General features: G+C 39.2%; 1 protein-coding gene across 1 annotated transcript in view; it reads right to left on the bottom strand.

Moving 5' to 3' along the window:
* Window positions 1–7,883: 7,883 nt before the first annotated feature.
* The window catches only part of LOC115373173 (uncharacterized), a 42,526-nt gene continuing 28,565 nt past the window's right edge, over window positions 7,884–21,844 (bottom strand). The window contains exons 4-8 of the mRNA XM_030071452.1: window positions 19,335–19,503; window positions 15,260–15,399; window positions 13,230–13,351; window positions 10,693–10,797; window positions 7,884–9,437 (exon numbers count right to left, since the gene is read on the bottom strand). Of these exons, the coding sequence (XP_029927312.1) occupies window positions 10,701–10,797; window positions 13,230–13,351; window positions 15,260–15,399; window positions 19,335–19,503 (528 nt within the window). The 3' untranslated portion in view covers window positions 7,884–9,437; window positions 10,693–10,700. The remainder of the gene's footprint in view (window positions 9,438–10,692; window positions 10,798–13,229; window positions 13,352–15,259; window positions 15,400–19,334; window positions 19,504–21,844) is intronic.

Below are 21,844 nucleotides of genomic sequence, written 5' to 3' on the forward strand. Positions count from 1 at the left end.
CTGGATCTGAACAGCAACAACGGATCATCAGATGATCATCTGATCCTGAACCCCAGGCTGGAGATGTGGCTCACTGATGCTAAAACCATTTGAAACTTTCTCTGTTTTTTTTTGCATTTCCTCAATGCAACTTTGGACACCTGTTGCAGATTCTGTTTACAGGTATGCTAATAAGTATGCCGTTGCTATTTATATCTGTACAGGTCTTTTTTCATTTTAAATTCATGTGCTGTGATCCTGCTTACGTCTCCTCAAAGTACCATATGATGCCTGGATGCTGCTACTCGCATTCCAATGAGATATAACCAAGGATGTGATTCCGTGCTTGTTCCAGCTAGTTCTCACATGGAAATCAGAATCCTCATTAATTCAGTAAGGTGACTTTATTGGTATGGCTGTTTACACATTTATATTTATTAAAAATATATTTAACCTCACTGTCGGCTTGAGTGAGGAGAGACTGACCACCCTGCTGCAGCTTTTTGCTGTCCTCCAACACAGTCCAATATGGCAATTATTTTAAGCCTGTCAAAAAACTTTAAAGGGATTGCAGAGGGGACAGAGGATCTCCTTGGTATATGCCGCACTTGATGCTAACTTGTGCAATTGGCTTTGAGTTAGCCTCTACATCTAGAGTTGTCCTCTACATCCACATCGAGTTCTTGATGAAGGCTCTTAGGGTCCCGTTGATGTTGTACAGCTTCAAGCATTCCAGTATCCATGTGTGTGGCACTGAGTCGTAGGCTTTCTTGTAGTCGATCTAGGAAGTGCACAGGTTGGTGTTCCTGGCCCTAGGCGACCCCACTGTGTAACTTTACAGCTAACATTGCTGAAGAGCTCACTTACCAAAAATGTCCACTTTGGAGGCTTGTAGTAGCAGAGCTGATGTGAGGAAGTCCAAATCTGACTGCATTAGCTCCATATCTGACTGAAGCGCTTTGCCAGCCCTCGCTTCTTTTGGCTGAACATTAGATTGGTAAAATAATCCTATTTAGCAATTACAATAAAACATTGCTTCGTATACATCCACACAACTAATGAACTTAGCTAATGCTGCGTTTAGTTGACCTTTGACTTTGGAGCATCTGCCTTGTAAATTTTGACCTGTGACAGCATGGCATTCATGCTGTCCACTTGGGATGAATGAAAGCTTACAAGAAGAAATTTTCCTCTAGCATCTAATTCCTACGTCAACACCATGAATCAGTGGAATTAGAAATAAAAGAAGAAAAGTAAAAGAAGTAAGTGGGAATGTATAGAAGGCAATGTGTTATGAGAAATGCTAAAAGGAATTTGGTTGCCGTGTTGGACTGTGCTGAAGGCTAGCAAGAAGCAGAGTGTCAGAGTGACTCCTCACTAGAGCTAGCAGTGATGCATCATTACAAATGATAGGAATTGAGATTTTCACACATCCAGGGCTGAACAATACCAATCCTATCCATTAAGGCAGTGATGTATAGAGGTGAGGTGGTGGGTGAGCCAACCTTAAAGGGCTGCTAACGACTTTATTAATCTGGGTTTCAGTAGAGAGTTTTAGTGTCCCCTGATGGCCTAAATCCTAAATTGACAGACCTCTCCACCTGGCAAGAATAAAATATGACTATTTTGGCATGAAAATGGTCATATTTAAAGACACTGAATAAAATACCAGCTATAGGCAACTTCCAACATGCTCAGACTAGTTAGTTCTAACTGAGAGATTATTGGTTTGAAAACATGAGCTTGTACATACAGACCAATATCTAAGGTGTTGTAGAAGAATTCCAAAATTGAGAAGATGCAGTTAGACAAATCATATTGAAAATCCAGTAAGGGCATATTGGATATTCTAGTGGCCATTGTGTGTGTGTGTGTGTGTGTGTGTGTGTGTGCGTGTGTCTCCCCTGGCCTCCCACATGCCACTGGCTTTGTGGTACTTGCCTTTAAATCTCTCTGTAACACAGACTAAACTCTCTTCCTGGATGAGTCAGGTGTTGAAGAGCTACTCCATGCATTGTTGCCGGGCAACAGAAATAGACTTTAATCAACGCAAAGGATTGATTGACTTCAAGTGCTAAATTGACCTATTGCCGATGTTTAAGATAGGAACACTTTGGCTCACATTTGAAAATACGCTTAAGATTAGCCATGCAAAAATGACGTCTTCCTGTTTTTGATTTTTTTGGTCATTTCAGTGTAACAGTTTAAATATACCCTAATGTACTGCCAAATATATAATCAAATATGTTAGTATACAACCTAATACCAAAATTTGATGCTGAGAATTCTTTACACAATAAATCATCAGTTTTTACATGTGTAGTCATAGTGACATTAAAATCAATTGAAATGAGTAGTAGTAGTAGTATTGGTAGAGACAAAACCCCACAAAAAGTATTCAGTGTTACCTCAACCCAATTTTGTTCCTGTCAGTGTCAGTCTTTTAAACAGCATTCAGACCACAAGACACTAAAACCCTCCTCTGAAACCCACAATAAAAATAATTTTCATAATGATTTTAAAAATCTGATCCAACTGTGCAGCTGTTTTTGTTTGTTTGTTTGTTGGTTGTACTGCTTTTTTCCCTTTATTTATTTATTTTTTTTTCCTGGAAAGCAATGGTGCCCCCTTGTGACTGCATTCAAGCCATGCAAAAGTGACCACTGAGATGTCAGTCTGGTCACTCATTTGATTTTAAATGTTGAAATCAAATCATGTTTATTAGTTACTTCACTGCATACACAAGTGTAAAGGTGCGTTTCACCTATTTTCTGAAATTTTGCAGAATAAAATGTGCTACAATTTGATATAATACTGAAAAGAGATGCTGAGATAGCTTTGCTTTTTACAGGAAAAAACTTTTTTTTTCTGTCAATATTTGTACTAATTGTGTAAAAACTAGTACTAGTAGCAGTAGTAGTAGTGGCAGTACACAGAAAATACCCCCTGAAAAAATAAATAAATAAATAAATGCCACCAGAATGGGTAGGTTATAACAAAGGACTTTTAGAGTTTATGTTCTATGTAGTTACTTGTGTAGTTGGAATTATATGTATATGTATGTGTGTGTGTGTGTGTGTGTGTGTGTGTGTGTTTGTGTGTGTGTGTGTGCGTGCATGCGTGTGTGTGTTTAATATATGATTTATAGTATCATATTACAAGCACTTACATTCATGGGGAATTTGGTCATTGACTTCCATTTTTTATATAGATATATAAAGTCATTTGTACTAAGGCTGTGTGTCTACAGCACATGTGCTGGCCTACATTAAAGTGTTAGCATGGAGCCTACTATCACACAGCTCGTTCCTTTCACACCTTCAGCTTCACCCAGAAATATTTTGCTTATTTTCTAGGCCCAGATCATTTCAACAGAAGCCAGGGTTAATATTATGGAAAAGCTGATACTGCAGTTTCCCCCAGTAGTCATAAGATTCCTGGTTAAAGCATATTTACAAGAGGCTCTGGTGGCATATTTCAGTTGGACCTTGCCCTTGGCTGCATTTAGTTGTTTGTTTTGTTTTGTTCTTTAAAATTTTCACACTGAGACACAGGGAGACTTTTATGCACATGAATAAAAGCAGGAGAAACTTGGCACCCAGCCAAAGGACCTCAGCAGCATCTTCAACTGCATGCACTAAATGCATCATCATCACCATTCCAGGACTGTGCTGACATGAATTAACACATTGTACATGAACATCTTACAGATACTAAAGTGTGAGCAGGGGAACAGCCACTGTAAACAACCACTGTAGTACTGCCAGTAGAGTTAACAGGGCGATATTAAAGGTTGCCACGTGTGAAAGGGACTTTAGTGTAGGATGAAGTGTTAGCAAGGAGCTCTGGAGCCAGAGATCTACCAGGGTCGCAGGGTTGGCTTTGCCATCTATGTTTTCATCGCTGAATTGTTAAGTTGACCAGTGGGGTAATCTATTAAACGTGTGTATTCTTTATACATATAACAACCTATGATATAATGCATGCATATCCTGTCTCCTGTAGTGCCAGAGTAAGAATCAAACCTCTTGAGAGAGACTCTCTAACTGGATTTGTTCATTTTAACACAAAGTCACTCCTCAGCCTTGTGTGATTAAGCTACATGAGCTATCAATAATACCCATGCCAATTTATCAGATTTTTTATCTTGGTCAAATTTGGTCTGTAGTAACTGATTTCTTTTCCATCACTGAATGAACCCTTTATCCTTTAGCCTCACACTGCTTGCAATGTGCTATAGTGGGTGTAATAGCCCAGTGGGTGTACAAATTATGTTCTGAAATTTCTATGCATCTCACACATTTGTTCCTGAATTCCTCTGGAGGTGGATTCTGGCAAACAATACGCTCTCTTATTTTCCCCCCAAAGCGAACAATAAATGTTCAGTCTGTCCAAAGTTGGAATTCTGCCATAGCAGGAGTGTTTGTTTGACTGTTATTTGTCATTCCCAGAGTACTGAGGGCTTTTGGTATGGTATGGGAAAAACTCATGTTGAAAAGCTGGCAAATTACCCAGGAATCACAGAGGCCCGCCAAGAGGGAAGGGAGAGCAATGCTGTTAAATTTATTACATCAGTGCTATCTCAGCAAGGTTTTAACATGCTCTATTCAGTGATGTAGTGCTGACCACATCATGCTTCAACAGAAACATGAATCAATTATATTTTCTGAAAAACATTACATTTAGACCTATTTAACAGACAGATGGTACAAAGAAAGCAATATAGTGAGGGCAAATAAAATTATATGAAGTTATGTGTGAACATAATTCAGCACAAAACATTGGTAATGTGAACTGTATCGTGGAGACCAGAAATATTCCCTCCATAACACTGCTTCCCCTGACTCACTACCTAGATGCCGGCTGCAGCGCTGCTTTGGCATATTTTATGAGTTCATTGTTTAAGGTGTGAGAATGCAACAAAATCCCAACAGCAAACTGTGTGCAGCCCTCACATCTCCAACAGCACCGAGAAAACAGAACAGAGCTTTTCTTGCACTAGTGGCGCCAGCTCAATACAACTTTACCCTCTACAACTGTGCCAGTCCATCGCTGCACGGCACAACTTTGTTCAGACCCACAGAATTTTATTTTAAATTCAGTTGGAGATCCTGAGGTTTCCAAAGACCCTAAACATGTGCCACTGAATTCCAGGTAAATTCTTATAAAATTGAGTCTTTCACTCAGTGCAAGTCTGATGTAGTGTCACAACCTGCAAATACAGAATATGCATGTGTTGTGACAAAAAAATGTTTTTTTCCCCTAACATTCTAACTTCTACCTAACTAACTTTGAAGGCAAAGCACATGCCTCCGAATAAAAAGATTTTTGCCTGATCTTTGAGTTTCTCAGGGTTCCTAAACCAAATGAACCATGATGCATTCTTACTGTACTTTCCTGACAATTAAATAGTCATATGCCTAATACTGTAGCATTCCTAAATTAAATGTGATGCATGTTTTATTTCATTTTTGGAGTTTGGCAGGATTCTGGTTGATAACAAAAGATCCATTAAGGGATACAAAAAGCATGACTGTGATGAGTCCTGGCTCATGTTTAAGTGAGTAGAAGTTATATGATGGTGTATAACAGCCATTTTAAGGAAAAAATGACAGAGAATAAGAAAAAAATTCTAGATCTAGATTAAAGTGGTAAATTTATAAGAAAAACACCTTGGAAATTTGTTTTTCTTATTTTATTAGAAATAGGCCCAAGTCACAGCAATGTCTCTTCAAAGTTCAGATCCTGATGATAATATTGTGATTTTTTTTCCCCTCAGAATATTACCCTCCCTCCCCCAGCTCCATAATTTTTTTTTATCCCCCTACAATGGCCCCAATACGCCTTGATCAGTTGATCACATATAGTGTTGAAAAAGACAAACAAACAAAAGCATCCATTTGAACCATAACCTGGACACAGGGCAGTAAGGGTAAAGTCACGTGCATTGAATGCATTACAGGTAGCCACCACAAGATGTCAATATGGTTATGATACAGTAACACAAGACTGCAAGCAGACATAGAATGAAGCACAAGGAGGGCCAAAGTGCATGTTTGACCACCACTAAATATTAATGATAACAGTGAATCTCTGGGATGAATATTATTAGGAGTGGAAGCGGTGGTGGTAACAATAGTTTAATGCAATACCGTTTTTAATAATGCTCTTACCTTTATGACAGGGGCTTTTCTGTGTCATGGGTTGTGGGCTGATGATGATGTTGTCCTGCTACGAACCTGTCCGCGTGCTCCACCTCTGATATAATGGCTTTTTCTCCCTGAACGCAGCTGGTGGGTATGTGTGTGTGTGTTATCATTATATCAGATGTCTGACCAGGGAAATCATTCCAGTGTGGTGTGGGAGGATTTTATGTAACTATAATGTCCCCCAGTCTGAATCAGTGCTCAGCGGTGGCTGACCTTGTGCTCTCACTACATCTTTCAAGATAAGAGTGTCAGTAAAATGCACCAGTGGAGCGACTCAGGGGGCACTAATGGTTTGCTGGCTTTGGGGGAATTATAAATCTCTTTCCAGGGGTGCATCATGTCGCCAGTACACCTAAACTAGGTGTTACTGAAGGAAAAATGGGTTTATTTTATAAATTTTAACATGTCACAGCTTCTTCCTCCTCTTTACATGGTCATCTGATTTCCCTTTTGGTCCCCTATTTTTTTTAATTAGGAGGTTTTATTACCCTTAACTTTAATTGTATTTACATTTTATGGGGCTTTTTTTTTAATTTAATAGTAATTTTCTTGTAGTTTATTTAGAATTATTATCATTATTTTTTGTAATGTGGCATTTTCATGGCAAGTTTTTCATGTATTTTTTCAGATTTTTTGCATATTTTTATGTAATTTTATTGTGATTTAATTTGAAATATACAATGATTTTGAGCATAAAGAAGTGACTTGGCCCAGGTTTCAAAGGTTTCTCCGTGCTTGGAAGTTCAAGTCAGATGCTACACATGGTATCAGCACAGTAGTGCCTGTTATCAACTGAATGATAGAATCAAAATCAACAGCAATAACAAAATCATACCTGACATAAACATCAACTGACGTTGATTCAACTTTATTTTGAAAAATAAATTTGAATAATGATGCAATATGCATACTGAAATACAAAATACATACACAGATACTGGTGTCTTATGTCAAACAGTAAAATCCCATACTGAAAAACATCAGTTGTAATTTACATTAAAAAAAAAAAAAAAAAAAAAAATCTTATTGCCTTTAAAAATCAAACATATATCCCTTTTAGTTTTGAGTATTCAGCGGTAAGGAAGAACTCTATAGTACAGTATAACTACATTGTTATGATTATTTTGGAGTACATTGTGATAGCACAAGTACCGCTTGGTATTGTACTATTCTCATAATACCAGTAAAATATCACTATATTTAGTTTGTTCATGGGATTAATGCCTTGTAAACTGGAAGCATCTTGTCTTAGCATCTTGGCTCGGCTTGGAGAAGAGCAGCTGCTGCTGATCTGTTGCTTTAACACAAGCAACTGAAAGCTCTCTGGACTCTCAACAGTGTCATCTCTGTGTGAAAATAGAATTACATAAGCTTGGTGGAGAAGAGGCCCTTTAAAGTGACACTGGGGAATTGTCTTTTGTCTCCGTCTGGAGTGCTAAAGCACAACATTGAGGTGGGGAGTGACTTTTGTTCTTTGTCTGTTCAGCCACGGTGGCCATCACTGCTCCTGCTAACTAGCCATCTCCTCTTCCATCTATTCCAAACAAACCAGAAATGTCAAATACATCTCATCCTGTGGACCAGAGGTCTGCTGATGCACAGTAGTGTATTCATATCGGCAAGTTTATACCAATATAAAGAACAGCAAGTCCCAGTGGCCATTTTTGGGGAGATAAAACAGCTCTTTTTTGTCATTTTTCTCATCTGAACTGGAAAGTATATCCAGCAGGTAGCATCTGCAGGTACCTAGCACCATGTAGAAATGACAGTACTGTAACAAATAATTGTAATTAGCCTATATATATATATTAAAAAAAATGGGTACCAGAACTTGTGTTTTTTTATATTGACATAATTCCCTTTTTTCACACATGTTAGTCTGCTAAAACTATTATTTTGGGGGCTGTTTTGCTGTGGAAGTGAATGGAGAAAATAGCAAGTGGAAAAGCTTTCATGAACTGGCTGTAAACTGAATGAATGTTAAATATTAGCCAGTAACAGAGAGCATCAAAAGATGCATTCATATGAAAACTTTGTAGATTATTACTTTAATTTGAACCGAGTGGTGCTCAGCCTCCGCTCTCTGGATTATTATAACTCATGATTCCTGCATCTTGTCTGCAGTGAGACAAGAGAATGTCAGTGATGCAACGTGTGCAAGAAAAAAAAAATCTTAATGCTTAACTTGTCAGGCGCAAGCTTTGCTCCACATGTGTGCATTAAAGCACGTCTCAGCCGTGAAATATACCTGCTAGTAATATCAAAAGATGAATGTTTCCCAGCGGCCTCCTATCATCAGCATTTATGGGTGGAAAATTAAAAAAGAAAATGTTACGGCAGCCTACTGTTTGACTGATGGCCGAGAATTTCATATCTGGAGAAAAATGATAACATATTAGAAGTATGTCCAACGTTATGTAAGATCAGACGGCAGCCTGCGGTGAGGCAGCGCTCGCTATCTGACGTGTCATCTTAAACTCATACGTTAACATGATGTATTAACCATAAACACTGGAATTCACCAGGGCCTGTCTCCTCCACTGTTAAACACACTTACTCCACAGGCACTCAACATGCACTTGAGTTCCACAACATACACACACACACACACACACACACATGCACACGGGCACTGTACAATCCAGTCCTCCACTTGTGTATAGTACATTAACACATTAACAAGATAACACATACCTGTAATGGTACAGGTATGAAATATGTGCATGTTTCACATTAGTTGGGTCAGTGTAGTTTTATCTACACTTTGCAGCACTCTAATGGAAACCTGTTCTGGTGTAAATTGTATAAAAAAAAAAAAAAATCATGAATATTAAAATAAAGGCAATTTTACCAGGTGAATGAATATTACAATATCTAAGGCACAAAACAAAACGGCTACCATGTGTAATGCAGTTCTAAAAATGTCTCGTTTTGGATACTGTGTAGTAGCCGTCACCATCTTAATTTTATAACATCAGCATCACTGAAAAAAAAAAAACAACAAGAAAAACATCAGACTTAGGATAATTTCCATGTACACTGCAATTTACAGTAAATATTCCCTCACGTGCAACATCATCCCTCAAATTAGAACGTTTTTAAGAGTCCTCCGCGTTGATCCTTTCTTTTTCTTCATTCTTTTTCGCACCATCTGCGGTCATTCACTGCCATTTCTCTTCCAGTCTTGAGTCTCTGTGCAACTTGACGGTGTCGTCCTCCTCTTCCCGGGCGAGGCCATCTGGATCATATCTGTGTAGCAGACAGAGACACTCAGTGTGGGCAGACTCTCGAAAAAGTGCTGCCTCTTCACCTTTGTGAAGAAGCTCGGCAGATAAACGTGAGGTAAATCACAGTGTCGCACTGAAATGCTCTCCACCTCCGCACTGAACTTTTCATGCACGAGTCTGTCTCATGCGGAGGGGGCGGACATCCCAAGTTTGATGGAAACCTTAATAAGAAGGCAATATTTTGAGGCAATAAAGACAGACAATTTATCACAACAGCACTTTGGTATTTATTTGGTTTTCAAAAGCCAAGTACAGCTCTAAGTGAGGCACGCTGTTGCTCTCTAGTTGTGCAGATCACTATTGTATAAATCGATTCTGTTGTTGGCCGGTATATGAGTCACAAAACATTGTAAAAACTGCATAAGTGTGAATATGTTTATGTTGACTAACTGTGAATGAATTTCCCATTCTCATTTTTGTATGCAAATGAGTTTTGATAATGTCACATGACGGGAGTGCTGCTCTTTTCTTCATCTGTTAGTTTGCATGTACTGGTGCCATGCAGTGACATAGGGCTATTTATACAGTTGTCCCTCGCTATAACGCGGTTCACCTTTCGCGGCCTCGCAGTTTCGCTGATTTTTTTAGTGCAATTTTGCATGTTTTTTTTTTTTTTCTGGACTTATTTTTCTACAAAGGTTTGAACTTTGAGAGTGTTTAAACAAGAGAGAAAAGTGAGAAAATGTTAATGCCTGTCTGAGAAAAGTGTATAAAGTGTGTAGTGAGGGCTTTTACAGCCTTAAAACATCTAGAATAATTGTAAAAAATAAAGCTGACTACTTCGCGGATTTCGCCTATTGCGGGTTATTTTTAGAATGTAACTCCTGCAATTAACGAGGGACCACTGTATTGCTAATCCATGTGATGGTAAGACAACACATAAGTCCCACTCCCCATTTTTTGAGGAAATTAAACAGCTTTTTGTTGTTATTTTGGCTGGGTTGGGTGGGAAATCTGCCGGACTGCTTTCCAGCACAAAGGCTGTTGCTTTATGGCAAACAAAAGGAAACATTTTACTCTCCAAGTAACAGACAAGCCTATACTCCATTTCCACTGTTTTAATTACACAGGAACTATTTTAAATGAAGTAATACACCGGCTTGTACCAGGTTCTCTGTTCTAACTACATAGCTTTAATTCAGCTTACACAGTCTTAATAGATGTTGGGTGTCATAACACCCCTCAGTTTATGGCACAGGTCAGCAAAATTACTCTACCTTTGTGGTTATTGTAGCCAAGGGAAGTCCAGTTTGCTCTGGTGGCCTAAGGCGATCATAGAGTTCCTGTTTCTGGCAGGAAGTTCTACTGGTCCCAGATCAGGCCTGTGGAGGATAAGAAACACCATTATTGCTACAGCTACTGGGCTTCTACAGTGTTTCAGGGAGACAGTCTGTGTTTCAGGGGTTCCCTTTGATCATTGTGCATCAAAGCAGCATAGCCAGTCGAGAAAAAGAGTTTGAGAGTGCATTTATTGTCATTCTATCTTGGGCTGACATAACCACTGTGGCAGGCCAGCGTGATTTTGTCTGCTGGAAGGCAGTGTTCCTTCTAATGAATCCTGGACAGCAGCCATATCTCTCCAGACCGCAGTTTAAATCCCTGGGGGAATTCTTCTACTCCTCCAGGCATACCTCAGGCCTGACCGTCCAACCCCCTCCTCTGGCCATCTGGGTCGGTGCCAAGCCCCAGTCGGGATAGAAGAAAATGCTGAAGGGCCAGAGAGAGAACTGTTCTTTCCAGCAACCTCCCACCAGATTCCTATGTACTACAACCTCTCAAACAAAGGAATACCGCAACTCGTCTAGAGACATGCCTGTCTGCCCAACAAAAATGGAGGGAGTAGGTCTGACTGCATTTGCCAGGAACCTGTCACAGTTTGCTCATCGCCCAAAGTCACCAAAGTTGTCAACGCTGTCCACCACAAAATAACCGCAAAGTCCTTTTTTTCTCCCTCTGCTCTGCACTCATGCTAAATTGAATTCATTGGAGTAAAACAACTGACATTCCTTCACTTTCAGACAGTTTTGTTTTGTTTTGTTCAACAAATGAGGGTGGTCAGCAGCAGCTCCTTTGCAGTGGCTTTGAAGCTCTGCCCAGAAGTACCAGACACCAACATCCACCACAAACACAGACAGTGTATGGGCGAGGACAGAAAAATCTGGGTTTCTTTAAAGAGTTTGGAAAGAGATTAGAGATTTTTAACTTGTCATTTCCTCACACTGTTTAGACCAGCGTGACCAGACTCTGATGGATGATGTCTTTCCATTTCAGCAACATGATGTATTACTTTTACAGCAATTAACATCTTCATTAATATTTTTCTTAATGGTCTTTAGGAATGGTTAGGGTTAGGGTTAGGGTTAGGGCAGTGTAACCCATTGATAATATTATATTTTGTCCCGTGTATATGCAAGAAAAGACACCTGCCAAAAGTGGTTTAATTTCTGAGAGCTCAAAAACAGGGTTTGATTTTTTCAATATTTTTCATTTGGATAAAAATATTCAGATAGAAAATGTGTCTGTTTGAGAAGAACTAGCAGACTTTGTTGTAAGTGTCTGTTTTTTTAAAGTGTTATGTTAAAATGATAATAAAGATGTAAGCAAGACATCCATTTAAAATGGATGATGATGAAGTGCAGTTAATCTTTTTTTTCCTTTTAAACAGGCAAGAATCTGGTTATTTTAGAGAAGAAACACATTTCAACAAGCTGCCAAAGACATCAAACTCCTCTTTCTGAGAAAAGACACAGTAGTTTTCAGGAAGGAGTGTAATTTTCTTGTGTGAGGTCATGGAGCAGTAACAGGCAAACTAACCAATGATGATGAAAGAAATAATGGCTTTGCTAAAGTGTAGATGTGTGAATTGGTCATGTTCCAGCATTCAGTTATAACCTTGAATTGTTGAGCGGTGACGTGCAAGGAAATGACCAAGGAATACATTATTGTTCAGGCCTAATCTTTTCAGATTGTACAACAAAGATGGGCTGTATATAGGAATGTAGAAAAACATACAATTTATGGGCCTGATTGGAAATACTGCAAACCTAGGAAAGACACTGGCCAGCTCAGCCATCAATTTATCCCAGGTCTGTTTTCAAAACCAACCAAGGAATGTCTTTGCTATTGAGCAAAAAACATTTAAAAATTAAAAAGGGAAACCATGACTAATGTAGCTGCATGTAGCCATGCAGTTTTCAGCAAATGTTACATTCATAACGTTTCATTCAGGCGGTGAAAGATGTAAAGTTGCATGTCTGAACATCAGACTGGTATATGTTGCTAAACAAGTTTTAGCTTTGGAAGCTATATTTTTTGGCGGAGCATTAAAAATGGTTATCCAAACTTTAATTCAGTGTTTCATTTGAGATAAAAGCAATAGAATACTCAGCAGCTATGATGATCGCCTTCAGCTTGTGCCTGTGACCAGATCACAGCCATGATTTTATTTACTATAACACACGGCCTTTCATGTTCTATTGCTTTAACAATGAGCTTTGAATGTGTGACATGGAACGTAGAGACATGGGTCCATGAAGGACCATCTACAAAAAGGACAATGTAAACTGTGGGCTCTGATCAGTAAGAGATGCATCATTTCTCACAGGATGTCTCACACATTGTGGACAAATGAAAGACCAACTGAAAAGGTGGGAACTATTTTAGTCCACAGGCCAGTTTTTTTTTTTTTTTTTTTTTTTGTGGTTAAAACAGTGAAAGCGGTCGTATACTGTATTGAGTAGTGCAGTTTGCTCACCTGTAGAGCTGCGGACAGGACATCTTCAGCGAGGTGGAGGTCAGTCCCAGCCTGCCCTGGTTTCTCAGCTTAGTCTTCTTCACCAGGTCTTTGACTCGGCCCCATGTGTAATTTTCACTCAGCTGTCCACAAAGAAAGCAAAGAATGGTCATCTAATAATAATCGAATGATAATAATAATTTACCAAATACTGAGCTTCTCCTCTGACATCAGTGAAAATTTAAAGCTTATGTCTTAAATTAATCAGCATTGAAAAGAACATCACATCAATACATGAGAGAATAATCTGTGGCTAACAGTTAATTCTTTACAAAATATAGTGTTCCTAATTTAATTTTGTGAAATCCTAATCCTAAATCCAATTCATGTGATTTTCTTGTTTTAACTTCACCTGAAGGATGGTCCTTTAATTCAACAATGCCAATGAGGAACTTTCAAAACCCTTTGGATATACTCAAAAATATATGTTGGTCATGCCAATACATGGCTTGCTTTCTTGGTAGGTAGGTAGGTAGGTAGGTAGGTAGGCAGATAGATAGATAGATAGATAGATAGATAGATAGATAGATAGATCCAGTATCTCATCAAAACATAAAAACAATAACCACACTTCCACTCAGACAGCAATTCACATTGGTGTTGAAATAGATATGAGATAAAATAAGTTAAAATAAGTTAAAATAAGTGCAAAATAGCAAAATACGAAATTCACAAATAGCAAAATACAAAATTCAAAAAAGCTGATGTTTTGGAGGGTTTTTCCCTGACAACAACAATATCTTCTGTGTTACTTTTTGCCATTTGGATGGCAGTCAGAGGATGTAGGTACTGAGCAGCTTTAAGTGAGTCAGTGCAGTGTGTGTGTGTGTGTGTGTGTGTGTGTGTGTGTTGGGTCAAGGGTAGGGATGGGGAGAGTCTTAAAGACCCAGTGCAATGAATTCAGTTCAGCCAGAACAGCAGTGGTGTTGATTTCCATTTGTCAGAACCACCTGAGTGGGTCCTTGTTGGCTCTGCTGGGCCATTTTTCTTTAAACTGAAGGACATATCATCCATTTCTTGTTGTCCAAAGCAGCATGTAATGTTTGCAGTACAGTTTGCGCAAAAGTAAATTTTTCCCAGATAAGAATGAAAGTCTTTGATAAGACACAAAGTCAGTTGTGAAATTCAGAAAATGTTTTAAATGCCACATATCAAATTCCATGCCTGACAGAAAGCACAACCCAAGGCTTGTCGTCACAGAGGTCGGTCTCCTTCTCGCTCTCTCCTGCCTCATGCCCTGTTCATGTGGTGTCAGGATTACTGCAACACATTCCAGTTTCCCAGCAGGAGGTGCACATGAGCAGCCCGCCAAGTGGTACAACAACCGGGATTCTACATGTAACTCGAATTGGCCGAGATTGACAATTCAAAATGTCAGCTCACGTCTGTGAATGGCAATAAATGTGTTCTGATAAAACCTCAGTGAACCGCAGCGTAAAAGTTCAAACATAAAGTCATGTTTGATATGTTTAGTCCCCAATGCACTATATTCTGCTATGACTGTTTTGTTTAGACAGTGAAAAACCTAACAGTGTCGACTAACGTTTGTTAACTTATTAAGCTCATGACTGCAGCCTTTCTGTGTCTGAGTTATAAAGCACATGAATGCAATGCTCTTTTTCCACAGACCAGGAAGTGGATTTCAAAAAATATGAATTTTAAACATAAAGAGTTGCAATTTGCTGCATAAATGTACACACAAGTGTTGGTCTACCTTGCTCTTACTAGCAAATCTCTCACTTTTTAACACCTAGCTATACTCTGACTATGTAATTAACAATGAATAATGCCAGACAATCAGAGTATTTGATCAAATTTGCCGTGAATGTGATAAACATATACCAGGGAGTACATTAGTGATCAAAACCGAAAGCTGTTTGGCTTTGGGAGGGAGAGTATCTTAATGGGTGAGTGTCAAATTTCCTCTTTTTGGTTGACATTTCATTTACAGCAGGCCTTTTTGAGATTAGTAACATGTGAACATGACTCACCCTTCGCTGGGGGATGGAGAGCCCTTCGGTGCTGTCACCAAGGAAGCGGACCTCCCCCTCAGTGTAACTCCTCCGGTTCAGCCCTCTCCTCCACAGTGGTACTGGAGTCAGTGGCTGGCATAAACCTTCACTCCTCACATCTGCAGCAGGAGAACACAGAGACCGAGAGAGGCAGTTACAATGTGTCATACTGGATGTTTTGTGAACGTTTAATGAACTTGTACAAACCTTGTACAGCACAGTCTCAGGAAATAAAGCAGTTCACTTTGACTGGCTGGTTATTACTTTCTTACTCATTGCTTTCTTGTTCAATGTTCTGTTGAAAAATTCTTGTTAACATGAATACAAACAGTCTCACTCTGACATTTTTACTGGTGTTGTGATAAAGTTTTAATTTACATTGGCCTTTAGGCATGCATCTCATCAATCATCAGGTGAATGTGTATTTGAAGGAGATGAGATGAAGGCTGTAAGTAGAGCCTGTAAAAATGTGTTGTTCATATTAATGTTATGTTTTTGAGCAGATGAGTTGTAAGTTGATTCAGTGTGAAGTTTAAGGAAACTGGCAAACTTACTATTATTTGTCAAGAATAGGAATAACAATTACAAACCTTAGTCCACTTAACTTGAAAACTTCAGTTCAATTGCTGCATTAAAATCTGAGTAAAGTAACATGAAATGGTAATTTGTATAAAAACAGTTTAAAGGTATCTCAACTTGAAATTATGAGTTGCAATATTGTGGAAATCAGTTTTTAATAACAAATGATCATTAGTTTAAAATTTGTATAACTTAATCTTTTGAGTTGAAACAAAACATATCTTCAAGTTGTGTTTACTCACATTTTTAAGGCAGCAATTGCACTTAAGTTTTTAAGTTGAACCAGGTGAATTATTTTGCAGTGAACTGTGGGTCAGGTCCCCAATAGGTATCATTCGTGTTGTTGAACAGCCTAGCAGCATTTGTCCTGAGGTAGAGGTGCATTCGTGAAAAAGCAGATGGAGGATGCCACCAGTTTGCACTAAAAACAAAAAGCAAAGGCCTCCAGTGCTCAACCTTTTTTTTTTTTTTTTTTTTTTTTTTCATACAACTGGCATTTTATACTGGGCAATAAAAATTCTTCTACACATCATTAAACTCAAACTTTGGTTATAAATGTTAAAGCAGTTATTTTTTAGTTATTTTTAAGTTATTTTTAAGAATGTTAGTCAAGGGAATACTTTGCCAAATTTCAAACAGCAAATGAATAATGTTTAGCGTCCTTCCATGTTGCCTGCACCAGAGCTCGCCGCTCATTTGCCAGCAAAGGTCCGTCATCTGTCGCCTCTATTAAACTACACATTGTACTTCCGCATGTTTTTTAGTCAGTGGGGCGAAATGGACCTCTGAGCATAGTGTAAGTGCAATAGCGACAGTGTTCTGTTACTAACACGGTAATGTTACAGCGTGAAAACATATAATATATGATTTTTATGATTCCCATTGAGGACTAGCTCAGCACATTGCGGTGCTATCTGCCTGCTGCGCTCTGGTTGTTGTAGGTTTTCTAACTTTTGAGCCAACGTGAATACCACTGGTTATGATAACAGCAATTTCAAAAATATTTGTGCCTTTCCACTACATAGACAGCCCAGTTTCAAGTGAATTATTCCTTTAACCCCTTGTATACTACTGTCGTGAATTCGCCTCAAACCACTTCCAGTCTTAATGCAGTCGAGGTGGTGCATGTATCCCACTGATGCTGTTGATGCATATTTCACACATACCAAGAATTGTATCGGAAGCACTCTACCGCCAATAATTTAGCATCTGCTTGAAGGCAAAAACATAAACAATTTATTGTTTTTAAATAACTGTAAATTAATTCAGGCAGTAAGGGGTTAATGCTAATATCAAGGGGCTAGAAGTTAACATGTGGAGCATCCAGCCAGTATCCAGCACTCAGCAACAATGAGAGGAAGAGAGCACCACTACTGTCCTACAGAACAGCTGGGGGGAAGGGAAATAGCATTAAATTAAACTATTCCTTTAATACGCTTCAGCCATGTAAGGGAGTGTTGTTCATTCATATGCTCTGTGTCATCTGTGTTTTTTGCTTTGGAGAGCCTCCTTATTTTTACCGAAAGCAACAACTCCCAACAACTCCACACACAGAAACCAGAATATAAATACTCTCTGTCTTCTCTTTACGTGGTTGTAATCCACAGGTTTCTGTAAATGTTGCTACTGAAAAGTTGAGAAGCTGTCAAGAGAGCGTGATTCTAAGATCTTGAGTTGGACCTTAGCATTGGGAGAGCGATCACTTTGCAGGGCCTCTGCCGGACCCCCATCTCTCCTGACTTCAACCTCTTCTCCAGATCCAGTTTCCTGCCCATCACAGGAAGGAACAAGACATTCCAGAGTCCACGGGACATTATATGTTCCCGTCATGAGCAGGATGCCAGGAATTCCCCCCTTGTCCCACTCGAGTAATAATTTCATCTTCCCCCTGGGACCACCAAACTGTCAGCCACCACCACCTCAGGCAACGTGAGCCGCTCCGAAAACACAACAGTAATAACATTTAGGAAGATGACTGCGTTGCCGAGTGACTAACATCGCCTGGAATGGCGTATGATGACAAGGAAAGCGTTGAAGCTGGAAAACACACCTGGGGGTCGCCGCAGGGTCAGGTTGTGAAACTGAAGTCCTGCTAAAGCTTTTTTAAAACAAACCTATTAGATCCATTTCAGGAAAGAACTGGACAAACATTGATGCTTAAACATTAATATGTGAATGTGTGTGTCCCACGAGAGCCGGTTATTAAGTGCTGATCCTGCTCGTAATGAAATAGTCAGGTTAATATGGGAAGGTCTCAGTAACCGCTGCTGTATGTTATATTTTCACAATAAATGACTACTAATTGAGGTAGAACTTGAAACATTGTTAGAACCTGAAGCTGAAAAACCTGAAAAGTCTTTCCCAACGCGCCTCCATCGCATTAAACAGATTATCTTGAAATCTCTAAATGGTGAAATATGAAAAAAGGTATGGCTAACATAAGACTGAATCACTACATTTAACAACACTTTTTTTTTTTTGCAAAAAAAAAGTATGTTTTTACTTAAGTATAAGTGTATTCATGACCTCAGTCAATATGTATGTAGACAGACAACAAATGTGGCATCTTTCCACCAGACAGATCTTCCTTGGAAAAAAAGAGGTGAATAGACAAAAAGTGGGGTTGGATAGACCAAAAACTGAATGAGAAAATAAATGAAAAACATCAATGAAGCAACAGTCTTTAAAAGCTAAAGCACATATATAATGTATGTATACATATATAAGTATTTTTTTCTCTCTCTCTCTCTCTCTCTCCAAACCCAAACAGTCGACAGGTTTTTTCCCTGTTAAAGGTTTTTCCTCATGATAAGTCCTGCTCCTCATTCAGTCCCTGGGGTTTAACAGTATCTCAGAGATGTTTCCACCGTGCTTCCTGCTGTAGGAGCAGCCAGCATCCCAGCGGAGGAGACTTTTCCAGGACCGGCTGACCATTTTCAGTGGCCCAGAAATGAGGGTCATCGTAGTTGGGTGTTTTCTGGAGAAAGTATTCAACCAAAGGGGCCACAGTGTTTTCTTTTGAGTTCTGGGCTGCATGTTGTGTTCTTTGTGCAGAGGCTTTGTTTTATTGATTATGTGCCACGTTTCTCATCCGAGTGTATATTGTTTTTTGAGGATGTACATTTATTAATATTGACTGTGGTCATGAATGTACTTATGCTTCAGCGATAATGTACCTCTTTGCAATAAAAAATGAAGTTTTCCCTGTTGTTTATTGTGAACTGTTTGGTCCTGTTGCGCTTCCTGTTTTCACCATTTTTTGATTTTTTTTTATGGCTATGATTTATCCATAGGAAGCTCCAGTGGAAAGAAGAGAACACACCTCTGCAAATCTGAAATGCTGGTGGTCATGAGGGTAAACCGAGTCATCGTCAATAAGGTGCTGATGACCGTGTTTGAATCGAGGTTAGGGTCATAGTACACACTGACTGAGATGTCGAATAACCAAAGATGGCAGCAAGCGAGCAGTAGTTACCTCTCCTGGGTGAGATGATGGGTGGCTGATGGCGGGTGACCTCGGGGATGGTGGACAGGTCAGAGAGCGTCCCGCTGGATGACAGAAACTCACTTCGGGAGTGTCTCTTCAGCGCGTCGTGGAAGGCCAGGCTGGCTGCACCACAACTGCAGTGCTGCTGGAAAAAGTCCTGGGAGGGAACACACAACACATGAGCTTTCTGACATTTCACCTCAGGCAGGCCGGACAATTTGTTTTTAGAAATGACTTGACATATATTTCTGCTGATCTGATGTTATTATCAATTGCTATTGGCTTTTTTCACTGGCAATTCAGTGATGGATAAGATGGAGTGTTTTTATGGACATATATATTATAAAATTTATCAACACTACAACCGGCTGGTAACTGATTCTGATAAAACTTTTGATCAGATCCCATGCATAGATGAAAACTAGTTGTTTTTGTTATGATAATATTAATAATCTGGAGTAGTGGTGTTAGTGGTATTGATTTCAATGGAGGGTTTTAGTGTACCATGATCTAAATATTGTTGCAAAGGTTTTTCCACCCTAGCAAGAATATTATTCTTTATTTATCATTAGTACCACTACTACTACTACTACTATTAGTACTACTACTATTATTAGTAGTAGTATTTTTCACACCAGAACAAGAGAGAAAACATATAATAATCAGCAAAAAAGGGAGAATAAATGAAAGAATTTTTGGAGAGTTTTCATATGAAAATATCAGTACTGACTTTTGAAAATCCATAATGAACTTGTGTCATGGCCTGATTTTTATGTGGTGTGAGTGAAAGAGCAGTTACTGACAGCATCTAACGCTGGCATAAAGTTGCTGATTGGCTGAAGCACTCACTCACTCGTGGTATTTTCACATTGTGTGAATAAAGTCAACTCAGGAATTATATGGGCTTGAATATTACAGGTATATTTTAATTCAGACTTGACCTTTGTACTGTTTATCTCCCATGGAGCAAGGGCCCTCCTACATCTGGTAAAGATGCAGAGGCAATGTATTATGATCCCTGTGCATATCTAGGCAGCGTCACAGCCATGTTTGTTTAAAACCTGTGATATTTGGGTTGTGATTGTGTTTAAGTGCTTTAAACTTGAGTTGCTTTGTTGTTTTTTTTATAGACTTTCACTGCATTAAGTGAGATTATGCACGTGTGTGTTCATCTTTTGGCTATTCTTTCTGTATTTTAAGTTGAACCTGGACTAAAAGAAAGAGAACAATAAAAATGACTGAGTCACTTCAGGTCCGATTGAAGTCCACATCCGCTCATCCCAGCTGAAAGGAAACTGCCGCACAACTTCCACGTAAAATCCCATAATAGTTCAAACTACGCATGATGTGCAACAGTAACGTAATGCGGATGAGATGAAAGCCAGGGGATGAGATGTGTTTTTTCCTGCTTCATTGTGTGGAATCATATTTACAGTGTGGCCTGAAAGAGGAACTTTTGTCACATTCAAGCATGGACTAGCGGGTAACACACACGTGCATACACACACTCATATGCACACACACCCCACCTGTGTGGCTTCCACATGCAACCCAAGTGGCTCATTAGGTGAAGTCATTTCCTGATTTTTTTTTTTGCAAAATAATCTCCTTCCCTGCTCTGGAGTTACCTTTCACCTACAGTGCAGGCAAGGTGCAAAGCGGCCTCTAAAACAACACGTGAGCCTGCACACACACACACACACACACACACATGCACAAAGACACAAAGACACATACACAAATTTTCCCTCTCCAGTATTTACACAAAAGCCCCAGCTCTCTCATCTCTGTTACATAACCACGGGTCGTTTATATTTCCAGAAAATCATGGGTATGTGTAGCACGATGAAGAGAGGAGCTGAAGTCTTGCTCTGCCACGCTGTTTTTGTTTTTCTAAAACCTCTTCCCAAAGCCCCTGACCAGCTTGACTGTGGCCACACACCTTGCTGGTGGCCAGTGATGACACCAATATTTTTTAACTGCAGCTGCCAATAGCCCATACTGTGTACTAATAAAACAGAATAGAATTAAAATATATATATATATATATGTATATCATTTAGTGTTGTGTTTGGATGGAAAACCCTTTGAAACAGCCTTTAGAACCTCATTGGACATTAAAAATCTCTGATGAAACCCTGAAACATGAATTTATTTTTAAGTGGGTTAACGGCTCTTAAAAACTGTCCTATTGGTAAATTTAGCCATTACATGATGAGAATACAGACATAATCCATATGTTCCATGAAGATATTTGGCTCTAGCACTGCATACTAACACTATAGGATACACTATGCTGAGCAATAGTATATACTGTAGGTCTAAACCCGATTATGGCCCAGCCCATGTGTGTACTTAGCCCTCATGAGGAGGTGCAGCCCACATTTAGGGCCTCAGAGGGGGTGCCCACGCTACAGCAAAGACCCTTGACCTCTCAGTGTGGGATAGGCCAGTTAGAGGTATTATGCATCCACTCAGGGGAATACAAATACTATGGA

Source organism: Myripristis murdjan, chromosome 15 (assembly GCF_902150065.1).
Source record: "Myripristis murdjan chromosome 15, fMyrMur1.1, whole genome shotgun sequence".
Classification (NCBI taxonomy): Eukaryota; Metazoa; Chordata; class Actinopteri; order Holocentriformes; family Holocentridae; genus Myripristis; species Myripristis murdjan.